Here is a 22,926-nt window from a genome sequence, read left to right on the forward strand (position 1 = left end):
CCGCTCCTTGTAGCTTCGTACTTTACGTTAACGCAATCGTTTCAAAAAAGTTTGTAAGTTCAAAGTGTCGAATCTTTTATGCATAGCCTGAGCTGAACATCCAGCAACGAATTCCGATGTCCGGCACAACAACGTGTTAATAAATGCTGCTTTATACATCTACTACGGCCTCTTAGAATGCGTAGGATTCAGAAAAAGGATTTTTCGAAGGGTGACTATTGAAATTGCTATTCGAGTAGTATTCAAACGAGAGAAAGAAACCAAAATGGACCTCAATGCAGCTGCTGGCCACTGCACAAGATTAGACATAAGACTCTTGTGCGTGTGACAGCGGCTATGATGGGGCTTCCGTGAAGCATCGGCGAAATAATGAAACCTATATCGTGACCAAGTGTGACTACTAAATCTTTGAAGCAAATACGATGACGCTTCGTACGATTAAAAAACAACCAAAGATATATTGAGATAGGTATGTACCTTAAAAATTGTTAAATTATAGATCAAAAATTGTCTACAATTATATTCGTTGTAAGTCATGAATCAAAATGACCTCAAAACAAACTAGGCTGATAAAAATTTAGTCATAATTTCACAAATTGTATTATACACGTTTAATGAATATAATAAATTCATTCGTGTGTGTAAAGTGTATAGAGTATGTATGTATGTATGCAAATAAATTCCTCCTTTATTCGAATTTTTGTTCTTTAATGCAGTTACTCTATAATTTTCTCAATTAATCCCTTTTAATTAATCACTTGAGTAAGACCACAAAGTATCCAAATATTTTATAGATATAGTACCAATCTTAATTGCTAACAAATACGCAAGTAATTATATTCTGTTGTATTATAACATGACTGTTACTTAACAAACAAAACTACTTGTTACATCTAAAACTCCTGTGGTTACTGAAAAGATTGCAAATTTCTATCTTCAGCACAGAAACATCAATTATATCTTTCTATTTCATTGCAACAATGTACAAAACTAAAATGTATTCTATCGTATGAATTATTATGATAAAAGAATCTATAACTACATTCTATCAAAGCATAATATACATTTCCTTTCATACACTGAGAAGTTGCAGTTAAATTTAAACACATTCATAAAATTCTATCATAAAATAACTTATAAGCTACTTGTTACCAAGTATGGAAGTTATTTTCCTTTCAGTACTATAATATTTCTATGACAATGTTAAAATATATACATATCAAAATTCAAAAGAAATACTTTTTCATCGCTAAATACCCTCATTTTGTTAAGCCTTGTCTTGTTATCTACAAAAGGATTTAATGCTCATCCATACAATCAAAATAATTTTTTTGAAACAGTTAAAAATATCCTACTTAATTCCTTTCCTTCGTTCTGTTTCATATATCTAAACTATCATTTGATATTACAACATCATAAAGATTAATATCGAATAAAGATATATTATTTGAAAAGTAATTACTGTCTACCAGTACCTTACGATAATCATTTCCTTTAATATTATTACCAGATAAAGTATGTGTACATTTGTTTTGAATTTCTCTTGATGTAAAAATGCTACAATCTGATGCAATTGACTTGTAAAAAATACACTATCGCACAGAAAAAATAATCCTACATATATACATACATACATGTATATTTACTGCATCAGCATCGCACATAACCTATTACCAGTGATTTAAATCTTACAATCTTTTGTAACACATTAATGCATTATACCAAACCATTGAAGAATTATGTTTAAAATGAATAAAATAATTGTTCGTAACAAAAGAATATGATACCATTATGAAATAATGTCAAATTCATAGAGCCAGTTTTGCAATGTAACATTTACAAAACGTTACAATGTCGGAGTTGAACGTAAAACATACTCAGAATTGAATTTTTAAAAATCGGTACAACAAAAAGTCAAATTCATACGTTTATAGAAAGAGAGACAATATTTCTACTAGATGCTGATGAAATCCTATCTAAATCAATTCACCATGGAACTATTTCTTCTGTTGGTTTGCAATAACTGAGAATTGCATAAATATAAATCATTCCTAAGTATTTTTAAGACATATGTTATTCAAGTAATTCTTTTAAATTGGCACAAGTGCAAAAGAAACTAAAGTATAAAATACAAATAAAAATATTTAGTTCTAACGCAGGTCATTATCACTTTAGACACTCCAAAAGTCCAATCCAAAATAAATCGAATTAGAAATTCACAGCGCACAGTTATACGTTTAATTTACAAAGTTATAGTTTTATAGAAACAAACATTTTTCCAATTATAAATACGTTACACACGTACAGTAGTGTAAAAGTGCAAAAAAACGTACTTGTCACGACTCATAAATCACAGTCAAATGAAATCTTCAATGGGTTAGTGCGTTTGTTTTTACATTCAAGGTCATCTTTCTGGACTTGTAAGTTCGATAAGCGATGCGCATCCGCGCTTGCGTGCACCACAATCGAGTATCGTCTATATTCGGTGCAGTATGTTTTGAAAGCGCAAGTCAGATTCATGGTTCTCTTATATGCGTCGCAACCCATCATGTGGCCAGTGTCACTCGCGATCTTGTGGATATTCTATTTACATTTTACAGTACAAAGCACATTTTCATAAGACACCATGAGTCTGGTTAGACAAAACTTTAACGAAGAATGTGAGAAAGCCCTTAATCAGCAAATCAATTTAGAACTGTACGCTAGTTACGTCTACCTGTCTATGGTTAGTCCACGTATCGATTAAGTGGCTATTTTTAACGTCGGATTACCCATTTTCGAAAAATTTCTTTATCAAGAATTTTTTATCTCGTCTTTTTATTTCATCAATTCTAATACTTTCGTTTACTAATGTCGCTCTTCCCCAGGCTTATTATTTCGACAGGAGCGATGTCGCGCTAGAAGGTCTTTACAAATACTTTAAAAAAGCTTCCGACGAAGAAAGAGAACATGCCATGAAATTTATGACATATCAAAACAAAAGAGGCGGAAGCATTATTCTACAGAACATTGAAAGCCCACAAAAAACTGACTGGATTAGTGCTAAAGATGCAATGACGGATGCATTAGAGCTAGAAAGAAAAGTTAACGAGGTATGTATACACAAAAATATATTTAAATTATAAAATTATTTTTGTTAATTCATTTTAATTTTGAATATATTAACAATGCATGTATATATATTTTCTTATTGTATTACCCCGTAGTGTTTTCAAAAAAAAAAAAAAAAAAAAACTTAAATACTAATTTAATTCTATATGTTAAATTGATTAACTTAATCATTTTAGCACTTTCAATGTTTAGTCTAAAATGACATTAAGTAATATTTTAGTACCTTTAATTTCAGTCGGGGGTGTAACTCAGTGGTAGAGTGTCCGCTTCGCATGCGGAAAGTCCTGGGTTCAAATCCCAGCTCCTCCAACGAATATATTTTTTTTTTTATTTATTTACAATATAAACATTCTGCAATCATAATATTACTTTTTTAAACAAATAAATATTTTTTTATAAATATTTTTGTATTTTTCAGAGTCTTCTACGATTGCACGCATTATCGTCCGTGCACAACGACCCGAATTTATCAGATTTTCTGGAGACCGAGTACTTACAAGAACAAGTGAATTCTATTAAAGAATTTGCTGATCATGTAACAAATTTAGAAAGAGTTGGTGAAGGTCTTGGCGTATATGTATTCGATAAAGCACTCAGGGATTAAAACATCTTTTACAAGCGCGATGCTATTAATCTAAACACGGTTAAAACAAATCGTATATTGATAAATGAATGCATCAAAAAACAAACAAAGAATTATTATATATTATATAAATTTAGAAAAAAACATACTGCATTTAAATAGTTTTTATTCGTAAATATATGCACTCTCGTATCAGCCTGAAAAGAATTGCCAACTTTTATGACACACGATCGAATGCTTCCTAAAAAAATTGCATGAACTATTACAGGATGTCAATTTCAAACTAAATCCGTAGTAATCCGCACTGTGGATCTAGTATCGGTGTATTATAAATAATATGATGACGAGTATAACAAATATTACAATATATTACATAGCATTGTGCTAATTTTGTTCGTAATAAAGATTAATGATTATAAATACCGGATTCTCATTTTTACCATACTTAATAACGCCTACCGAATATTGAAGTCTTTAAAAAAAATGCGAATCGATACCATGACGTGTACGTCAAAATGATATACAATGTTTTTTTAAATTTTGTAAATTGTACGTAATTAGATGTAAACATGTTAAGAGTGCTGTACCGTAGACAAAATTTTGGTAATGTACTACATCCATGTGTCCGTCAATTATACAATAAAAAGTAAGTTATTATGCTTCAGGTAAAAATTTTTTCGTCAAGTGTAATTTGAAAAAATGATTAATATTTTTCGAGATCATGCAAATCACAGTACTCCAGAATCCATTGCATACCAGAAAAATGCAATTTAAGAGCACATCTCGCAAGATTTTACGTTGTATCTTGCCCGGGTGAAAAATCCAATCAATTTTGCATCGACAAACCCATGACATGGCCAAATGGAAATCCAGCCAAGTTTAAATTCCACGAGGAAACCGAAGCTATATTAAATGAGCAAATAAATGCCGAACTAAAAGCTTTTTATTACTATCTTTCCATGGTAAGGTTAAAAAAAATGACGAAATTAAATCAAAATCAATTGGCCACTTAAAGCCACTGAGCGATTCCTCTTACTACATATACCGTTTGCTATATCGCTGTAATTCGCAGTCGGGAAATATCTAATATCTCCACTATTGTTCATTCGATACAAAGATAGCGTGGATGTAACTATATGTAAATAAATAGATTGTCACGTGATCAGACACTCATTGATCCGTTATGACGACATAACGTTAACCAGGAGTGTATCTCAATATATGAACCTTAGTTCATTGCGGAGTAAGACAAACCAATGGCAAAGCTTCCATTGAAAAATTATTTCAAAAGTTAAAACTTTGAAAAGGAACTTCATATACATAAATATTAACTTATATAAATTCTATTGTACCTTAGCTATTCAAAGAATAATCCCTACTAACACGTTTCAGTCACGTGATTTTATTTATGCGCACTGTATCTTTGTATCGAATAAGTAATTGAATAGTTCTTTTAAGGTCAAATATTTTCCATAGGCTGCGTATTTTGGACGCGCCGATGTAGCATTGCCGGGTTGCGAATCGTTTTTCTTGCAAATGCATCACGAGGAGCACGAACATACCCTCAGATTTGTAAATTTTGTTAAAATGCGAGGAGGCCGAGTTAGTTTGTGCACCGTACAGCATCCTACCGAACAAGATTGGAAATGTCCGCTGCATGCTTTTAAAGTAACTAATATCTAACATACTATATCAAGTGTCCCTAGTAATATGAAAGCTTCCTAGTAATATCAACTAGGCAATATGACCGATATCAATCATTTTATTTATTACTAATAACCACGCTGTTCACGAATGTGATAAATTTATTGATTAAATCAAAAATAATAATATTTAAATATCATAAATTGTATTTATGATAAAGAACCATTTTAAAACGATTATATTTTCCATTGTATTATATTATTTATATTTAAGTAATGTAATATTTTTAAATTTAAATATTACGGAATATAAATAATATTATTCAATATATATATATTTACATATATAAATCTGATTAGACAGCTTTAGAACTGGAAATTGAAGTAAGTGAAAAGCTTGTCGCAGTAAACGCAGTGGCGGAGAAGCACGGCGATTTGAATACAAGTGATTTTATTGTTACCGGTTTTATTGAAGATCAAATGAAGAGCGTTAACGAGATGGGAAGATTTCTAGCTATCTTGTCTGGAATTGGTGATTATGCATTAGCACGTTTTGTATTCGACAAAGATTTGCTCGAAAATCACGTTATGCCGAAATTTAATGTTCTCCGAACAACATTGCGCCCGAATAAAACTGACAAATAGTACATTCGGTTTAAAAAATTTGTTCATACTACACAAACGTATAGAAGGTGCAAGGCCTACGAATGGTAGAATGACATTGGTGAGGCACATTCTACCAATCAAAAGTCAGAAAGCACTTTGTCCTTATCTATTCTGTGAAAAAAAACAACATCGTTTAAATCGACTGTACTTTCGTTTCGATATAAAGCTATGCAAAACTGTTTTATTTAGTTTTATTAATTGTATATTTTAATACTATTTTTCATATCACAGTTTTATGTTTAAAATAAAGGAATATAACTAATTAAACTTAAATAAAATAAAGAAATTTGAGACCAATTAATCTGCTTCAACGAACTAATAAATATAATAATAATCGATATCGATACTTTCGTTAGCTACTATGTTAAAAATTAAAAGTCATGGACACATTAATTAGAAATAATAAATTAATACAAGACTATTCTAGTAATTAAAATGTGAAGAAACAAATATGTACATCTTTAGCTTGTAACTGTATTCAACGAGATGAATCACATAGTTTAAACAAAACCACACAATTGTTAAAAGACCAAAACAATAGATCGTTACACTTTGAATAGATACATATACTATTTATTTATAATTGTGACTTTATTTTTAAAGGCTCTAACATTTACAACAATTTTGTAATAGAAACTGTGCCATCAGTTTTTAATCGTTTATTGAAACGTATTATCATTAGCTGCATATCTAGATACTTTTGACCAGTCTAGCGTGCTATGCAGTAAACCAATCGGATCTGTTGAAGTTACGATATTTTGTTTACCTTGAGTTTACTTCATGGACAAATTGTAAGTATGTTATGAAAGCAGCCATTGTATTTTAATGTCACTTCACCTGTTTCTAATGAAACAAAATCCTGGTGTCTATTTTCGGAACATATCCGTAACAATGAATACCAGCCGCCTCGTGTCATGTGTGAGAACGACTTAGTATGGCGGAGTTATTGCATGATTAAGTGTGAGGAAATCAACTGCGATAAAAACAGATCTTGTGGTGGATAAGTTTATTTGTCTTTTATATTGGAAACAATATTCGTACTTGATTTAATTTTTAATTTATTGTATGTTTACAAAAATAGAAAGATTTTTAACGCGAAATTAATTGTTAAAGTGGTGTGTGCGTGTGCTAGGTTTAGATCAGTGAGGGAAATCACAATTATTGCTAACGCGTAATTAACCCTAATTTTTATGAAAAAGTATTCAATATATCGTAGTATTCGTTCCTGATTACCACGAATGGACGGGAATAATTGTTTATGGTTTGAGGGTAAGTTTAAGAATGGCTAGCGATTTATCGAGCGGGTGTACAGAAGCAATCGAAGTGTTGGATGAAAAAGAAGAAGGTGAAATATCCTTGGAAGATGTGAGTTCTTCCGAGGAAGGACATTTAAATTACGGATACGGGACTAGACTTCCTCAATGTTCCAACTGTTTATCGACCCAACATAATGCAGCGTGGTGTACTGCTCCTGCCAAGTTTTATCACTCTAAGGGCCCTAACAGAAGAGGTAAATTAAGTAATAAGATATTTCTTTTTATATTTTTGAATAATGCAATTATTAAAAATACATCAATTTAGAAACCTTAATATAACATGTTAACTTCTAAGTCAATATACCTTTAACATTTTTAGTTAACTTTCAGAAATTGTTTTACACATTAATTTTTGTTTTATTTGATGAATAGATTAAACTGTATTATATATATATATATATCTTATTTTTTAATGATGTATGAATTATGTACTCAATGCCTTTTCTAATGCTTTGGTATATAAAAATATTAAACCTTTTGATATGCAATGTACTATCATACTCGACATATCGTGTTCTAATCAAGTAGAAGTTGACCTTATTCTACAAGATGCAGTCCAGGGAAAAGAAAATCGTCACCAGATCAAAGAATCAGGATGCGTTGGAACAAAACATGTAGTTTCTACACTTCAAGAAAAAAATGATGACCTTGTACCTATTTCAAGTGACAGCGATATGGAAATCGTTGGTCTTGCAGATAATTCTAAACAGATTGTTATACGTCCTTCATCAAAAACTAGAGTAAAAAAAAAGAGAAAAAAGAAAAGAAATCATGTATCTGTGATGTCATTAGATGATTTAGTATCTTCATCTACTGTGGATGTGTCTGTGCCAGAATGTGTCAGTTCATTAAAACATGATATGACAAAAACTAATTCTTTAAGATCCCACCATAGAGAAATGAGTCCTGTTCGTAGAACCAGATTAAAAGCAGATCTAAGATCACCTCCCAGAAGACATAGATCTCTTATAAAAGCACATTCTCCTTTTAGAAGATCAAAATCTCCTGCTATTCGTACTAGATCACCGACAATAAGAAGGTCTCCAAGAAGACTTAAATCTCCTAAACGATCACCGTATCGATCACCAGGAAAAACAATGCCTAGAAAAACATCACATATTGAGTTGACATCATCGTCTCATAATTATATTGATACGCATAAACTACTTAAAAAAGTCAGACACTTAGATTCAATAGGAACTCATTCATTAGAAGAAACTTTGAATAAAAACAAGGAACATGCGTCTTCGTTAAAAGAAAAATTAACAAATATGATGAAAGGAGTCTGTGATAATAATAGCGATATGATGAATTTATCTAAAGAAATGTCTAATACACGTGTAAATAAAAATGAACTTAATGATGCAGATGATGAAGAAGATTTGGCATTACTAAGACAAAAAGCACTTGAAACAAAACAAAAAAAATCAAATAAACAGAACGAACAACCAAAGGCTGAAACTGCAAAAAAAGTAAGTGCAAATATTGATGATGATCAAGATGAAGAGGACTTAGAATTGAGAATGATTGCACTTCGTTCTGCAGTATTAAAAAAGCATCAAAATAGAGTTCAAAAAGGTATAAAATCAGGGAGGTATAAGAAGTCTAATATATCTCGCAGCGAGAGCCCATTCACTCAAAGTTTCTTAGATAGTATCCCTATACCTGGAGAAGAATTATTAAATTTTGCATCGCCACCACATACCCCACTTCCTATGAGTGAAAATAATCATACAGAAGATATGGATTTAGATACAGATGTTGAAAGTGAAAAAGAAAAATTGCCGTATTCTCCAACAGATAAAATTACTACTAATATATCTGTGGATACAGAATTATTAGGCATTCAACCATCTGATGTGTCTTTCATCAGTGTTAATGAAGCAAATAATAGTCCAGATTTTCATACATCTATAACACCTAATCAGGATGATCAAAAGTCTTATCAGGGAAAGATCATTGAAAACCGAAGTTATTTACCAAATGTTGCATATTATACATTGTCACAGAATGCATTATATGCAACAACAAATGCAAATCCACAATATTCATCAACAGAGTCTGTTAAGTCGGACTTTATGAAAGTACACAATTCTCATGTAAATATTCTGAAAAGTAATAACACTTCCACCTTTGTAGATAACAGTACAAGTCAAGAAGTACCTTATTCTCCAACTGATACTCCTATATATGATCCTGATTTATCACATGAGCTTCCTCAAAATCTTGGTTCAGTTGCTATCTCAAATTCTTCTTTAGTAAGTATGGGATCTTCTTGCAATTCTAATATGCATGAAAGTAGTGAACAATACAATCACATGTCAACAAGTCAACAAACGCAGACAACAAAACAGATAAACAATGCAAATGAAGACGAACATTTAGATAAATTAGAAACACTTTCTATGGATGCAGCTGTTAGTTCTGCTGCTAGTTCCCTCAGAGAATCGATATCATTGAATAGTTCAATAACAATTGATGATCTTCCTGAAACAGATACAGATAAAAGTCCATTAATTGAATCTCTTAAAAATGTAAAACATATGGAATACATTCCAAACAATACAACTGACAACATTAAAGAAATAATGCCAGAACCCCTTTATATGAAAGGAGTACCAGATGTTACCAAAGATATAAATAAAATACCAACATTAATTAACAGAACGCTCGTTCCAGCATCAATATTAAAAACAAACAAACAACTACAACAGCCTTTACCTATAAGGAAGTCCACTACGCAAGAACCAACATTTAAAAGTGCACAAATGCAACCAGTAGTCATTAATGAAGAAACTAGTTCAAAGGCAAATACTTCCTTCAAACCAATTAAATTAATGTCATTTCCACAAAAATCTCATTCTGTTTTAACAATACCTACTGCATTTCATGATTCTTTACATGAAGATTCAATTAATGAAATACTTTCAAATAAAGATATTTTACCAGCAGAAGGTAATGTCAATGCAACTCAAATACAAAATAATAGTACTATAAATGCAGAAAGTTTAGATAAAACTTGTGATATTGCAAGTCTAACACAGAAAAAGAAGAAACCTACAAAAAAGGGAATAAAGAGAAAAAGTGGTACAGTACAGTTGATTACTAAAGAACATGATGCAATAGGTACAAACAATGACAATTTAAATGTTTTACATAAACAAATAAATAAAACATCTGAACCTGAGAAATTTGAAAAGTGTAAAAATAACAAAAGACAACTAAATGCAAAAGATAATGTAAAGGATAATATTCATCAACAAAATCAAATTTTGTCTGAAACGAATATAGATGAATTGAAAATGAATGATACTTCGTCTAGTGGTACAGTAGAACAAGTTAAGAATACAGATGCTAGAAGACAAAGCCTAGATGAAGATGAAGAAGCATTAAGGGCCATTTTATTAGCTTCTTTACCAAAACGAACAAAATCTACTAACCAAATGCAATCAAATTCAACTGCAATTACAACAGTATCTAGTATGTTATCAAATTGTAATAATCAAGTACTTGAAAATCAAATTGCATCAAAAGTTGAATTGTCCATGGTTAATACAATCAATACAACAGATACAAATAGTACAACATTTTTGTTGACTCCACAAGCAAATTCATGTGGTTCCGAAAATGATGCAAATCAGACAAATTCTGGGAGTAAAGCGATTAATACGATTACACAGGGAAGTTCACCTGCTGAAACTGTTAAGACATTAGCTTTGATAACTTCTGGGAGGAAACGATTAATTCCTATATCTAAGGGTCCACAAAAAAAACTTGTAAAAAGAATTCCAATCCCTGCAAGTACGAAAGTTGTGAACAATGCAAAAAAGTACCAAAATGCAATGGTTCAAAAGAAATTAAACTTACAAAAAGCTGCACTCTACGGTAAACAAAAAGTAACAGAAAGTAAAATTCTTACAAAAGTGCAATCTAATGATAATAAGTGGTCTACGAACACAAAAATATCATTGTCTGACACACAAAGAATTGTAATTAATTTGGAATCTGACACAGAAAGTGATTCTGAATCTGAACAACGTACAAATAAAGTTGTATCTTCAGTCAATTCTCTCACAGTAGACAAACATCAATCAACAATAAATTCCACAATTGAATTTGAGAAAAATTTAGATCAATTTTTACGAGCTGTAAGAAAGAAACAAGAATCTTTGGCAGCTGCAAGACCAACATCAGTATCACAAACACTAAAAAAAAATGCAGTATTAACAACAAAACCAGATAATTCATCTAATCTTCATACACCTTTGGTAAGACTTCTTCATTAAAATATTTTAATATGTATGAGGCCTTTAATTAATTGCATATTTTTACAGGCTGTACGGCATTTACCTGCATCTCAACAGGAGGAATATCGACGATTAAAACAACAAATTATGGAACGTGAAAAACTGAAATTACATAGAACTGTAGAAAGTAATGGTTCAGTAAAGAACAAAAATGTGGAAGTATCTACAAAATCAATATCACCCAACAGTCCAAATAAAGAGTTACATTCAAAAATAAATCAAACTGTGTCTGCAAAAAGTCAAGATCTAAATACACAACAACTTAACAAGGAAAACTGTTCCAAAAATTTAGATTCAATAAAAAATACATATGCAAATATTCAATCATGTACTAATAATGTACATAGTGTTGATAAGCCGGGAAATGTAAGTCCAAACCAAACAAAAGCAATATCAAGATTAATAACTAATCTTAATGTATGTATATCTAATGAAAACCATCCAAATAGCATTGGAAACAATATTCTTGGGAATCCTTTACAGTTAGTTACACCTCGTAAAGTTTTTGAATTATCTGCAAATGAAATTCCAACAAAAGACAAAGCTTCATCTGGCTTGAAAGTCTTGTCCACAGATGAAGTAAATCGAAAGTATGTACAAATTCAAGTGAAAAATGATACAAATGAAAGAGTAGTAACAATACATGATAAAGTGACCTTAAATAATGAAACAGTAATTAATCAAAATGAAAATATTTCTGGAAATAAAGATAATATTAATAGAGATACGTGTGATCATGATGAACTTATACAATCTGTAGAAAAGGAAATTATTACTGATGATACCCAATGTGGTAACAACCATGTAGTGGATTCAGATGCATCAACTGTTACTTTAACAAGAGACAATGAAAATGCAGACAGTAAAGGAAGTCCTGATACATCTGAATCAACGATTCAACTTTCGCAGTATGAAGAAGATAGTCGGGCATCAACAATTTCATTCGCGGAAAGTAAAGACGAAAATTATATTTCATTATTCAAAAATAATCTATTATCAAGTGATAAAAGAAGTATAGAGGAAAGTTGGGGAGCAATTAAAAGGGATGTCAAAACAGAGCTAAGTGCTCTTATTAATCTTTCACGGGTTGAACAGGAACAACGTTTAATGGATACAGAACAAAAATTAGTTTTAAAACGGTAATTATAAATATTAAAACTCACTTCTGGAATATTAAATATGTAATACTTATATAATGACTATCTTTTTTTGTTCATGATGCAGTTATACGATATTAGATGAATTAGCAGAAATGTCGAGTAATCTTCGTCAGTGGCACATGGAACGAGATCTTCAAACAAATTTGGTTGCAGAAGTGAGGAAACTCAGGGAACAACTCAAAGTTGCCGAAGAAAGATTACAGCTGCAACGTAATCGTATAAATAATATAGGTCCAAAAGTAGTGGGAGCACATGGAAAAATCAATGCAGGCCGGCAAGAATGTTTTAAACTTGCAACAATTTGTTCAAGTTTAGGAAGTAGAATTATAGGAAAAGAATACAAGTACAGTGTAAAATGAATTGCTGATATAATTATGAATAGCTACAAATATCCTAAAAACGATTTTTTTTTTCCTCACATATTTTAGGGTACCTGAAGCTGGAGCACAACTTTTAAATAATAGATTGAAAGAAGTGGCTAATCACACACGGCAGCTTTCTCGGAAAAAAGTACCATCCATCGACATTCCGGAAGCACAAGAATCAACAAAATTAAATGAAGAAACTGTATCTATTGTGCATACGGAAATTTCACAGATTGAAGACTTGTCATTAGAAAAGAGCAATATAGATAATGGTGATATAAAGATTTTAAACGAAAATGAATGTTTAACAAAATCAAACGAAATTGAAAGCAATATGCTAATAGAAACAGTTACAGTAAATTTAAAAGAAACAAGCAAAGAAGAAATGACATTAAGTAATTTGTATGCTAGCAATAATACAGAAAGCATACCTCAACACAACAATTCCGAACAAGAAGCATCTACTGAACAACTAGGTGGAAGTAATATCCCTGTTACTACTCCTAGTATTCCTAGTTCAAAATATACTAAAAAATTGGACCACAAAGAATCATCAGAAGATAAGATTGTAAGAACTAGTTCAAACTTGCAATCGTGCAACCAGAAAATAAATTCTACGAGACCTGAAGTAGAGCACCAAATTAAGAAGACCCTTTTACCTTATGAATCTATATTAACGCACTTTAAAGTGCCAAGGTGGGTTTTGCTCTCTAAATGCTTGGAATGACTTCTTTTTAGTTATTTCTTAATTGTATGATATCCTTCACATTTAAATGCTACAAAAGTTTTAAGCATTTTTTTGTGTTTTTTGTCATTCTTAACCAGGAACACGAATCCCAATGGCGTCCTTTGTCCGTACGAGTTGATGGGAACTTGCAATGATGGAGATTGTCAATTTATTCATCAAAGAGACAGTCAAGCCAAGTAGCATTTAGCTACTAAAGTGGCATTGTTAAGTTATACGTAAGGTGGTTTTAATCTTTAATCATGCGATTCAAAGGGCTTTATATAATAAGAATACAATCAAGACTTTCATTGGAAGCGATCACGTTATCCATAATTCGTTGCAACAGAAAAAGTTTTTTGTTTAAATTAAACACTACTAATCTTACCATTACAGGTACTGTTTCTGAAGAAGCAATATCCTGTGTGGATGGAATAATCCTGTTAACAACTGAAGAAGTCACATCCGAAGATGGTAAGTTGTCTTCATCATGGCAGGAGTTTGTGCACAAATTAAAATAGCCATTTTATTATATAAGAGTGTTAAATTTTAAGCAAAACAGAATTTTTAATACTGTGCTATTTCAAGCTTCTATTCTATCGAAAGTTTAAAGAAGATTTGCTGCAAGTGTTTATTTTTTACATATGTAAAAAGTGTCGTATAAACTGCATATACTTAGTGTGGTTAATGTAAAAAAATAAAAGAAGAAATTGTTGACCGATTGTTGAAGACAGCCGTACAACAGGCCAACATCGGGCATTGCAACAAATATTCATTTCATACTTCTATTTAAGTTACCTCATAAAAAGTCTTGTACCTGTATAATAAAAGATTGATATTTTTTTCTATCCATGATTTTATTTATATTTTTAAAAGTAAATATTTAAGTTTATTTCTTATGTACTTCTTTTGTCTACTAAATGTAGACAAAAAGGGTTTAATATTTTGTCTAAACTCCATATTTATCACCAGGAAATTTCCCCTGAGTTTTATATTTATGCCAAGAGAATTTGCCTTCGGCTCTAAGATTATCCCACCGTTCAATCCAATTATTTGGACATATAGATGTGAAAACTTGTTTGAACCAGGTGCATGCATTTGATCCTGTTCCTAAAATACGTTCACAACGATAAAAATCGGTGTACATTACCCAACACCGCAATGTCTGGTTTTGTTGCTGAAATCTAAACAATGGTATCAATATTTATTTTGATCAAGAGGTAATAACTAGATATCTATTACAACTGTTACTAAAGCAAGGGTATTTTGCTTGCACATATATATGTATATAAAATTACCTTGGATCTGCACCAAAGAAGTTATGCGCGACTTGTTCTTCTTGCTTTTCTCTTTTAAGGCACGGATCATCCTCATCTATAACTATTGTTACTTTTTTCTTTGAATCTTTATTTTTATCTATTAGTTTATTATTCATTTGTTCCGAATTTGAAGTTGTATCTGTTTGATGCGTAACATACGCTTCACTGTTTTTCTTATCCGTAAAAATGTTTTTTACATCTGAATTAGACATTTCAATATGTATGTCAGAAACCGTCGTTTTTTCAATTTATATCAATTTTTGTACATAAAAATAATTTACCAATTACGAAAAATAGTTTGTTAAAGAATTCGGCCCACAAATTGCTTCACAGATAAAAATGATACAGCGAAGTAATTAATATAGATGTGAATATTATTTAAATGCTGTTTTTGAATTTCAAATTATTTAAATTTGATAAATTCAATAAATGCTCGCATGAATGCCATGGCACTTGAAATAAATGTCCCTATATTCTCACCAAGGTCTACTCATTCTTCCGTGTGAAGAGAAAGTCACCGGCTCCGGCACCAAGACTCCTCCTCAATAGGTATCCTGATTGGTATCGAAGCTGGTGATTTTTTCTTCAGAGACACGATCCGTTTACAACGTGAGTTCGTTCATTTTAAATACAAAAAACTTCCACCAATAAAACAGGAGATAAAATGTTTACATTTACTGTAGCCAAATGCAAAGTACACGCAAATTAATTACAATTGTTAGATGTTTAGTTTAGCGGAAGAAAAGAAAGTATGAAAGAGTATATCGTTTGGCATCTTTTATAAAGTGTATTTTATTAATAATTGAAAGAACGATGTTACTGGAGTATATACTTCTTTATATTATCCTGTTTGTAGTAGTATGTTTAATTGCGGTATGTGTTTTAAGCTATATTACCATTTATTTGTTACTTAAGCCTATAGAAACGTGGCATTTTTATGCATGTCTCATATTTATGTAGATAATGTTTTATTAAAGAATTATGTATAATTGGTGACAGTTTTCTATCAATAGTGATTATATGATTATTATTTGTTTCTAGTTTTCTGTAATATTATACATGATAACACAACCATATCCTAAAATATGGCGTGATGAAAAAGAGAAGTATTTCTTTGATCCAAAGACAAAAAGTACTCAAATTTTTCCATCCCTATATGATAACTGGAGTGTACATCTAAGCATTATAGTACCTGCATATAATGAAGAACAAAGATGTAAATGTGTTGTATTAATAATAATATTATAAGAGTGTAGTGTAATCATACTTTTGCTTTATAGTGCCATTGATGTTGGATGAATGTCTGGAATACTTGGAGCAACGTTTAAAAAGTGGATTTACTTATGAAATAATTGTAGTTAGTGATGGAAGTAAAGATCAGACTGTGGAAATTGCACATAATTATGCATTAAAATATGAAAATATTAGAGTACTAAATCTTGTTAAGAATAGAGGAAAAGGTGGTGCAGTAAGACTAGTTAGTAATAAGTTATAAATTTTTCAAATTTAATATTTGTTATTAATTTATAATATAACTCTTTAAATACGTTTTATAATTGAAAGATGCATTTCTATTTTTGTTTATAATAATTTTTATTTAAGGGAATATTAAGTGCAAGGGGTAGTGCAATACTATTTGCAGATGCAGATGGTGCTACTAAATTTAGGGATTTAGAAAAATTAGATGACAGTTTGAAAACCATTTTAGGATGTAAGTCATTTCTTAATCTATGATTTAAACTGTATATTGCATAAAATATTTTGAAAATAAGAATTTTATTTTTAGTCGATTATATGAATAAGCCAGATGAAGTCAGTTCATCTCATGCATTAGTATGTGGATCCAGAGCACATTTAAAAACAGAAGAAACTGCTAAACGAACTTTCCTACGATTATTATTAATGCACGGTTTCCATTTTTTAGTATGGTTTTGGGGAGTAAAAGGTATCAGGGATACACAGTGTGGCTTTAAACTTTTAACTCGACATTCTGCGAGACTTATATTCCAAGCCTTACATATTGAGCGCTGGGCATTTGATGTAGAAATGTTATACATTGCCCAAACTTTGAACATTCCTATTACAGAGATTCCTGTAAATTGGACTGAAATAGAAGGATCTAAAATAATACCTTTCTGGAGTTGGTTACAAATGGGTAGAGATTTATTTTTTATGTGGTATAAATATAAAATTGGAGCATGGAAAATTAAGAAGTCCAAACAGACATAATATAAGTGCACTCAAATTTATAAAATATATTTTTTTTGTTATATATGATAATAGTGAAATATTTTTCCTTTGAAAGAAACTTTATAATGACAAATGAATATGACAGTCTTTACTTTATTTGATAATTATACATTTCAAGTACAAGAAATTATACAATTTTTCAGAAATAGTATTACATTTTAGGTTAATTTTATCGAATTTCGCAAGATACATTACTTTCCTTCCGTCATCATTAATTAATATTTTCCATGTGAAAAACTATTTTGTCAATACAGAAAATGTTTTAACATTTTTCTTCATTAAAATACTTTCCTATGTTACACGAATCGTGGACAATGTTCTGTCTCTAAACGTAAACAATAATTCCGTCGATCATTTGCCTTATACTTTCTTTCTATTTCAAATCGTCGAAACTGCCCCAAGTACTAAGATTACGAACATCTGACTTTTTCATTAGTATGTATAGTAGAAGAAATTGCACGATTCGCCGTTTGCTTATTATGCACAATCTGACCATTATACTGAAAAGTGCCAAATATAATCACGTGACTTTGGACAGGACCGAAACCGAAGATTGGGTTCCGAATAGATAAAAATACAATAGAATTTATGTAAGTTATAATTCATGTATATAGAATGTATAATTTCAGGGACGAGACAGTAAAAAGACAGTATATGTTAGAAGCACATACAGATCTCTATAACGATGTTTCGATTCATTATCTCAGATTAACGCGAGATGTATTTCTGACTCGAGTGATAGAATATATTATTATACTTTTCTTCTCCAAAACAAAGAAAAGAATTCAAATTATTAATAGTTGATGGGAAATAATCGACATATAACAAAATTAAAAAAATAATAATTAGTACAATTTATAGAAATTGAAACACCCCTAACCTAAGCAGTTTGATTTGCCTGAGCACAAATCCAGTACTAGTAACAAATGATACTAAAAAACGCTTAATCAAATTCCTCTTATAAGTGTATCAATTTATCTAATCAGATCGTATCAAAATTACAAATATCCAATTAATCCCAAGTCTTTAATTAATATGCTCTTATTTATTTGGAAATATGTATCTATTATTCCTTTACATATTTAATCGAAATACTAAAGTAAGCGTGGATATTTTATAATTTTTAAATAGTACAATTTGGTGATTTGACAATAAATTAAGTTTACATGTATATACAATAGTATTAAATATTTTTTAAATTATTATGAAATAGTATATAGAAATATGATACACTGGCGTTTTCTTTTTGTGTGTAAATTTATCAGAAAATAATATAATACTTTGTCGCGTTCACTGTAACAATAATATAAAAATGTGGAATATAAGATTTTTGAAAACAGTACACCCATGTTTGTTATTATACAAAACTGGTTGACCCTGAGTAATTTTTATAACGTGTAACGTCTTGTAAACTAAAACGCATTACAAAACATTTCTCTTAAAACATTATCAATTAATATTGTATTTTATAAATACAGCAGAATGCCAACAATTGCATTGGTAACAATTTTTATTAAAATTAAATTGACTTAAAACAAGAAACTATAAGTTTCCAAATTTAATAATTTACAAAAGTAGCACTGATACAAAAATTTCATTAATCCGATAAGTGATGGTAATCTGAATTGATAATAACTGAAATTATGAGTGCCACTTTCAAAACTGGTATAAAAACGTTTCCCATAGTCAAACTGTTTATCACAGATGAAGTCAAAGTTGTTATTAAAATCGCAATAAAATTTTAATACAAACATCTTGTGAAATTTTGAATTAATTTTCAGATTATGACACAAAATATATTAAACATAATTATGATTTCTTTCACTTCAATAAAATTAAACTGATTGTTGTAATAACAAATTAGAAATGTAACATAAATTGTATTTTTTATTGCGATTTTATACCTATTTTAGTAAACAATATAAGTTTCAAAAATAATAAGTAACCAATGCAAACCAGTTATTTAGTAATCTTATTATATAAGTTATTTTGTGTGATGTGTTTTGCTGTAGTAACTTTATTATCTAATTACTGATCACTGATTTGCTATCTCATCATTTGTCTAAATTTATCCAACTCAAAGATACTTTCTGATAATCTGTAAAATTAAAGTATTATAAATTGTACTTTGTATTTACTATCTTCTATGATTTATAGATTATATTAAAAATTTATAAATAGATATTTTGAAAAGTAATTCTTACCTTCCAATGGCATTTATAAGAGCAACAATTTCACTTCTTTCTAAGAAGAATTGTTTTTTATTCAAATTATGTAATGTTGGTTTCCATCTATCAAACTTTCCTGAGAATAAAATTTTTAATGCTGTACCCAAACCATGTATTTGAAGTTTTCCCCAGAGTTTACATTTGTCGCAGCCTACACAATCCATAATACGAGAAATATTTCTAAAATGTTGCCTAAATTGTTCTTTCAACAACTGAGCCTCAACTCCACCAGTAAACATGACACTTTCATTAAAATGTTCTGGGAATGATCTAAACAAAGTATACCAGTTAAAATAAAAAAGTATTTGAATTAGGTATAATTTCATTATTTACATCTAACTGAACTTACTTGATGACACTTAAAATATTATTTATTGCCAAGCGAGTATCTGTATCTTGTGCTTTGTTACCAGTATAATATTCTTCCCTTTCCAGATATGGTGCAGCTTTAGCTAAAGCTCTTAATTCAAGTAAATATGTAAAGTATAAATTTTTTAACCAATTTGGACCCTCACCACCAGTTTCATCTGGTGAAAATCTTGTTTGAAATTCTTGTAAATTAGGGCCCCACTGACCATTAGGTATTATTCCTAAACTATCTTTTGGTGATAGTAAATATTTTGCACACAAGTGAATATTGATACTAGCATGGAGGCCTGATATAACACGATAAAATACTCTCTTTTCCAAACACATTCCTAAAGTAATATATTTGTATATGTTACAGTAAAATGAAATTTTAAATTAAGATGCATAATTAAGGTGAAATTGCACTGAAAGAACATACCATTTATTGTTGAAGATTGAATAAAATTATGAGGTGAATTTTCAGGTCTAAAATTAAATGTATTTATATAATATACTTATTTTCCAAGTTTATTATACTGTCATGTTTTATTGTAGAAGCATTAAATAATTATTTAAAATTAAATTTCAAAAGCAAATACATACCTAAAACAATTTTCCATATAAATATTACGCCATATTCGGTGTGCACTAGGTCCCTTATAGCCTGTATATCTTTCAGGATTAAGCAAAAGATCTACATATTCTCCAGGACTAGACTCTTTCACACAAAAATTATCTTGAGCATCATCATACTGTTGCCACAATTCAAAATCCTTATAATTTTCTGAACTAAAAAAGGAAATATTAAAATTAATATTGAGTGCAAATATTAAATCTGTATGAATATCTATGAACATTCTTTTACCTAATTGTTCTGTTCAAATAACCAAGTTCTCTATTATGATCTTTAGCACTGCGTAGGCAATCGTCAAACTGAGCTCTATCTCTGTACTTATCCACAGGACTTTCATTAAAGTGAATGTTTTGTAGCGTATCTCCTTTTAAGCCATCTGGAATATCTTCCTATGAATAAAAAATCAAAAAATGAATAATACATTTATAAAATCTTTATTTACATTTATATACATGTGCATATTTTAATAACTTCATAATATTACGGGTATTTAAAATTGGTATATCATATTTACATAAAACATTAAATTATCATGTTCTTGTATAATAATTTCCTTAATTCATCAAGTACTCACATCTTGACATGGTTGTACATGACAATATCGTATAGCACATTTACTGTCATCTGTCCAAAAAGGACACTCTTGTTTTAAATTTACTTTATAAAAACGAAAATAATCTCTGACTAGAAGACTTTGAATTCTTGGATAAATTTTTATATTATTAAAGTAATCCACTGTATCCACATTGCAGCTGCAGTCATCAATAGATCCTTTCAACTAAAAATTTTTATCTTTTATTATTGTTAACACAAATTATTATCTAAAAATACTTATACAAATTTATTATAAATATATCGCGACGTTAAGTGAAGTAATTTTAAAATGCTGACAATAAGTTTTTTTCATGTAAGATTGTACCAAATTACCACAAAGTATTGCGTGTGCGTAGAAATTTGACAAATTCAATTCGACTCCATAGGTTATGTTCATTTTTCTACTTGAAAAAATATGAACAACGAGAAAACAATAAAAACAATATACCTTACAAAAACACTGGTTGTTCTTTTCATTGTTTGATCCAAAATAATTGCTATGTACAATAGAAGGTAAAAGCACCGTAAGCACTATCAAACGGTTGAACATATTTCCACTGGGTTTGTTGTTCATAACTGAGCTCACTGATATATCTTCGATCACGTTTATATCCGATGATAAATTATTATCGCACAATACCGCGATGACACAACGAGTTTTCCGCGTTTGATGACATCGACAAGACTACGTGCCACCAGAAACGTAGATATTCCTGCTAAAAGTAAACATTATTGACATTTTTAATTCGTCGTTTATCAGTCAATGCTACTCTATTAAATACACATAAATCCATATATGTTTACACAACTACAGAATTTTTTTATTTCACTAAATGTACAAGTGAAACACAAATATAACAATACTGTAGGTATTTGGAATGCTTTACTACTATTCATGATAGACGACTTGCGGTCTTAGGACGTCACTACATCACACTGTCACGAATGTAGCTTTCTTTGAATCATATTAGTATAATTACTTGGTTCACATCAGATATACATATGTAACTCTCGACTATGTAACATTCTATGAAAATATTTGTGAAGAAACTATATCAATATAAAATGCAGTAATCAGGAAACAGAACTAACAGTAATGAAATATAGAATATAAAATATTTAGTGACATATGGCTTTTGATGTGTAACAGATTTAAAATTTTTCATTAGTGAAATGATTTTCGATTTATTTGTGTTTTCCATTTAATAATTGTTTGTCTACTATTATATTATTTAACAACGTTTATTTAACTTACTTCTAGGTCCAAGAAGAGTATTAAAATAATTTCGCTTCTACGTAATGCGTGAACAGTTATGTTTGCTCCCCTCTCTCATTATTGACTAGATTTAAATTTGATTCCATGTGTGTATAAAATGCTTAAAATAGTTACAGATTGTAATAATATTGTGCAATAAATGGTGTATGTAAAATAACTGTTATATAAAATGGTTAAATATTTAAAAAAAAGGAAAAAACAATTTTTTATGTATAATCTATACATCTATTTATTAGTTAATACGATATGATTCCTTACCCAGTTAAATTAAATTTATCTATTTATCGTAATTTATATATTAAGTGAATTATTTGAATGAATTAAGAACATTAAAAAATTAATGTGCATATTTTATTCAATTTCGTGTAATAACAAAAAGCAATTTGTTAAATTTTAATTTAA

General features: G+C 29.9%; 6 protein-coding genes, 1 long non-coding RNA gene and 1 other non-coding gene across 14 annotated transcripts; 6 read left to right on the forward strand and 2 right to left on the reverse strand.

Moving 5' to 3' along the window:
- The first annotated feature begins 2,492 nt into the window (after nt 1–2,492).
- On the forward strand, nt 2,493–4,114 carry LOC143150996 (soma ferritin-like). Its single transcript, XM_076319693.1, has 3 exons — nt 2,493–2,725; nt 2,868–3,092; nt 3,530–4,114. Exons 1-3 carry the CDS (start codon nt 2,627–2,629, stop codon nt 3,713–3,715), a joined length of 510 nt encoding a protein of 169 aa, XP_076175808.1. The 5' UTR covers nt 2,493–2,626; the 3' UTR covers nt 3,716–4,114.
- Trnaa-cgc (transfer RNA alanine (anticodon CGC)) lies at nt 3,349–3,420 on the forward strand. The gene has a single exon. It is a non-coding gene; the product is annotated as a tRNA-Ala (tRNA).
- Nucleotides 4,115–4,192: 78 nt separating the features above from the next.
- LOC143151673 (soma ferritin-like) lies at nt 4,193–6,097 on the forward strand. The gene is made up of 5 exons (XM_076321022.1): nt 4,193–4,199; nt 4,256–4,340; nt 4,413–4,656; nt 5,171–5,362; nt 5,698–6,097. Exons 1-5 carry the CDS (start codon nt 4,193–4,195, stop codon nt 5,980–5,982), a joined length of 813 nt encoding a protein of 270 aa, XP_076177137.1. The 3' UTR covers nt 5,983–6,097.
- Nucleotides 6,098–6,946: 849 nt separating this feature from the next.
- Nucleotides 6,947–14,592, forward strand: LOC143151200 (uncharacterized). Of its 3 annotated transcripts, none has more exons than XM_076320107.1 (7): nt 6,947–7,513; nt 7,848–11,587; nt 11,654–12,765; nt 12,851–13,129; nt 13,215–13,847; nt 13,977–14,114; nt 14,272–14,592. In XM_076320107.1, exons 1-6 carry the CDS (start codon nt 7,285–7,287, stop codon nt 14,077–14,079), a joined length of 6,096 nt encoding a protein of 2,031 aa, XP_076176222.1. In that variant the 5' UTR covers nt 6,947–7,284; the 3' UTR covers nt 14,080–14,114; nt 14,272–14,592. The 3 variants fall into 3 exon arrangements, with proteins under 3 accessions (XP_076176222.1, XP_076176223.1, XP_076176224.1); XM_076320108.1 differs by having other exon boundaries at nt 7,851–11,587; XM_076320109.1 differs by having other exon boundaries at nt 7,869–11,587.
- Nucleotides 14,005–14,592, forward strand: LOC143151203 (uncharacterized). The gene is made up of 2 exons (XR_012993259.1): nt 14,005–14,349; nt 14,464–14,592. It is a non-coding gene; the product is annotated as an uncharacterized LOC143151203 (long non-coding RNA).
- Nucleotides 14,593–14,721: 129 nt separating this feature from the next.
- Nucleotides 14,722–15,495, reverse strand: LOC143151202 (uncharacterized). The gene is made up of 2 exons (XM_076320110.1): nt 15,174–15,495; nt 14,722–15,059 (listed from the first exon to the last, which is right to left on the reverse strand). Exons 1-2 carry the CDS (start codon nt 15,404–15,406, stop codon nt 14,825–14,827), a joined length of 468 nt encoding a protein of 155 aa, XP_076176225.1. The 5' UTR covers nt 15,407–15,495; the 3' UTR covers nt 14,722–14,824.
- A 388-nt stretch (nt 15,496–15,883) lies between these two features.
- On the forward strand, nt 15,884–18,748 carry Wol (Dolichyl-phosphate beta-glucosyltransferase wollknaeuel). The gene is made up of 5 exons (XM_076319823.1): nt 15,884–16,067; nt 16,236–16,410; nt 16,475–16,671; nt 16,797–16,905; nt 16,981–18,748. The coding sequence occupies exons 1-5, from the start codon at nt 16,008–16,010 to the stop codon at nt 17,421–17,423; spliced, it is 984 nt and encodes a 327-aa protein (XP_076175938.1). The 5' UTR covers nt 15,884–16,007; the 3' UTR covers nt 17,424–18,748.
- Ero1l (endoplasmic reticulum oxidoreductin-1-like protein) lies at nt 17,518–22,636 on the reverse strand. 5 transcript variants are annotated; one of them, XM_076319819.1, is made up of 9 exons: nt 22,504–22,636; nt 21,697–21,964; nt 21,229–21,432; nt 20,886–21,043; nt 20,624–20,809; nt 20,460–20,506; nt 20,022–20,370; nt 19,649–19,942; nt 17,518–19,542 (listed from the first exon to the last, which is right to left on the reverse strand). In XM_076319819.1, exons 2-9 carry the CDS (start codon nt 21,820–21,822, stop codon nt 19,491–19,493), a joined length of 1,416 nt encoding a protein of 471 aa, XP_076175934.1. In that variant the 5' UTR covers nt 21,823–21,964; nt 22,504–22,636; the 3' UTR covers nt 17,518–19,490. The 5 variants fall into 5 exon arrangements, with proteins under 5 accessions (XP_076175934.1, XP_076175936.1, XP_076175935.1 ...); XM_076319821.1 differs by having other exon boundaries at nt 21,697–21,961; nt 22,504–22,562; XM_076319820.1 differs by lacking the exon at nt 22,504–22,636 and adding an exon at nt 22,136–22,195.
- Between the last annotated feature and the right edge of the window lie 290 nt (nt 22,637–22,926).

This window comes from Ptiloglossa arizonensis, chromosome 9, assembly GCF_051014685.1.
Source record: "Ptiloglossa arizonensis isolate GNS036 chromosome 9, iyPtiAriz1_principal, whole genome shotgun sequence".
NCBI lineage: Eukaryota > Metazoa > Arthropoda > Insecta > Hymenoptera > Colletidae > Ptiloglossa > Ptiloglossa arizonensis.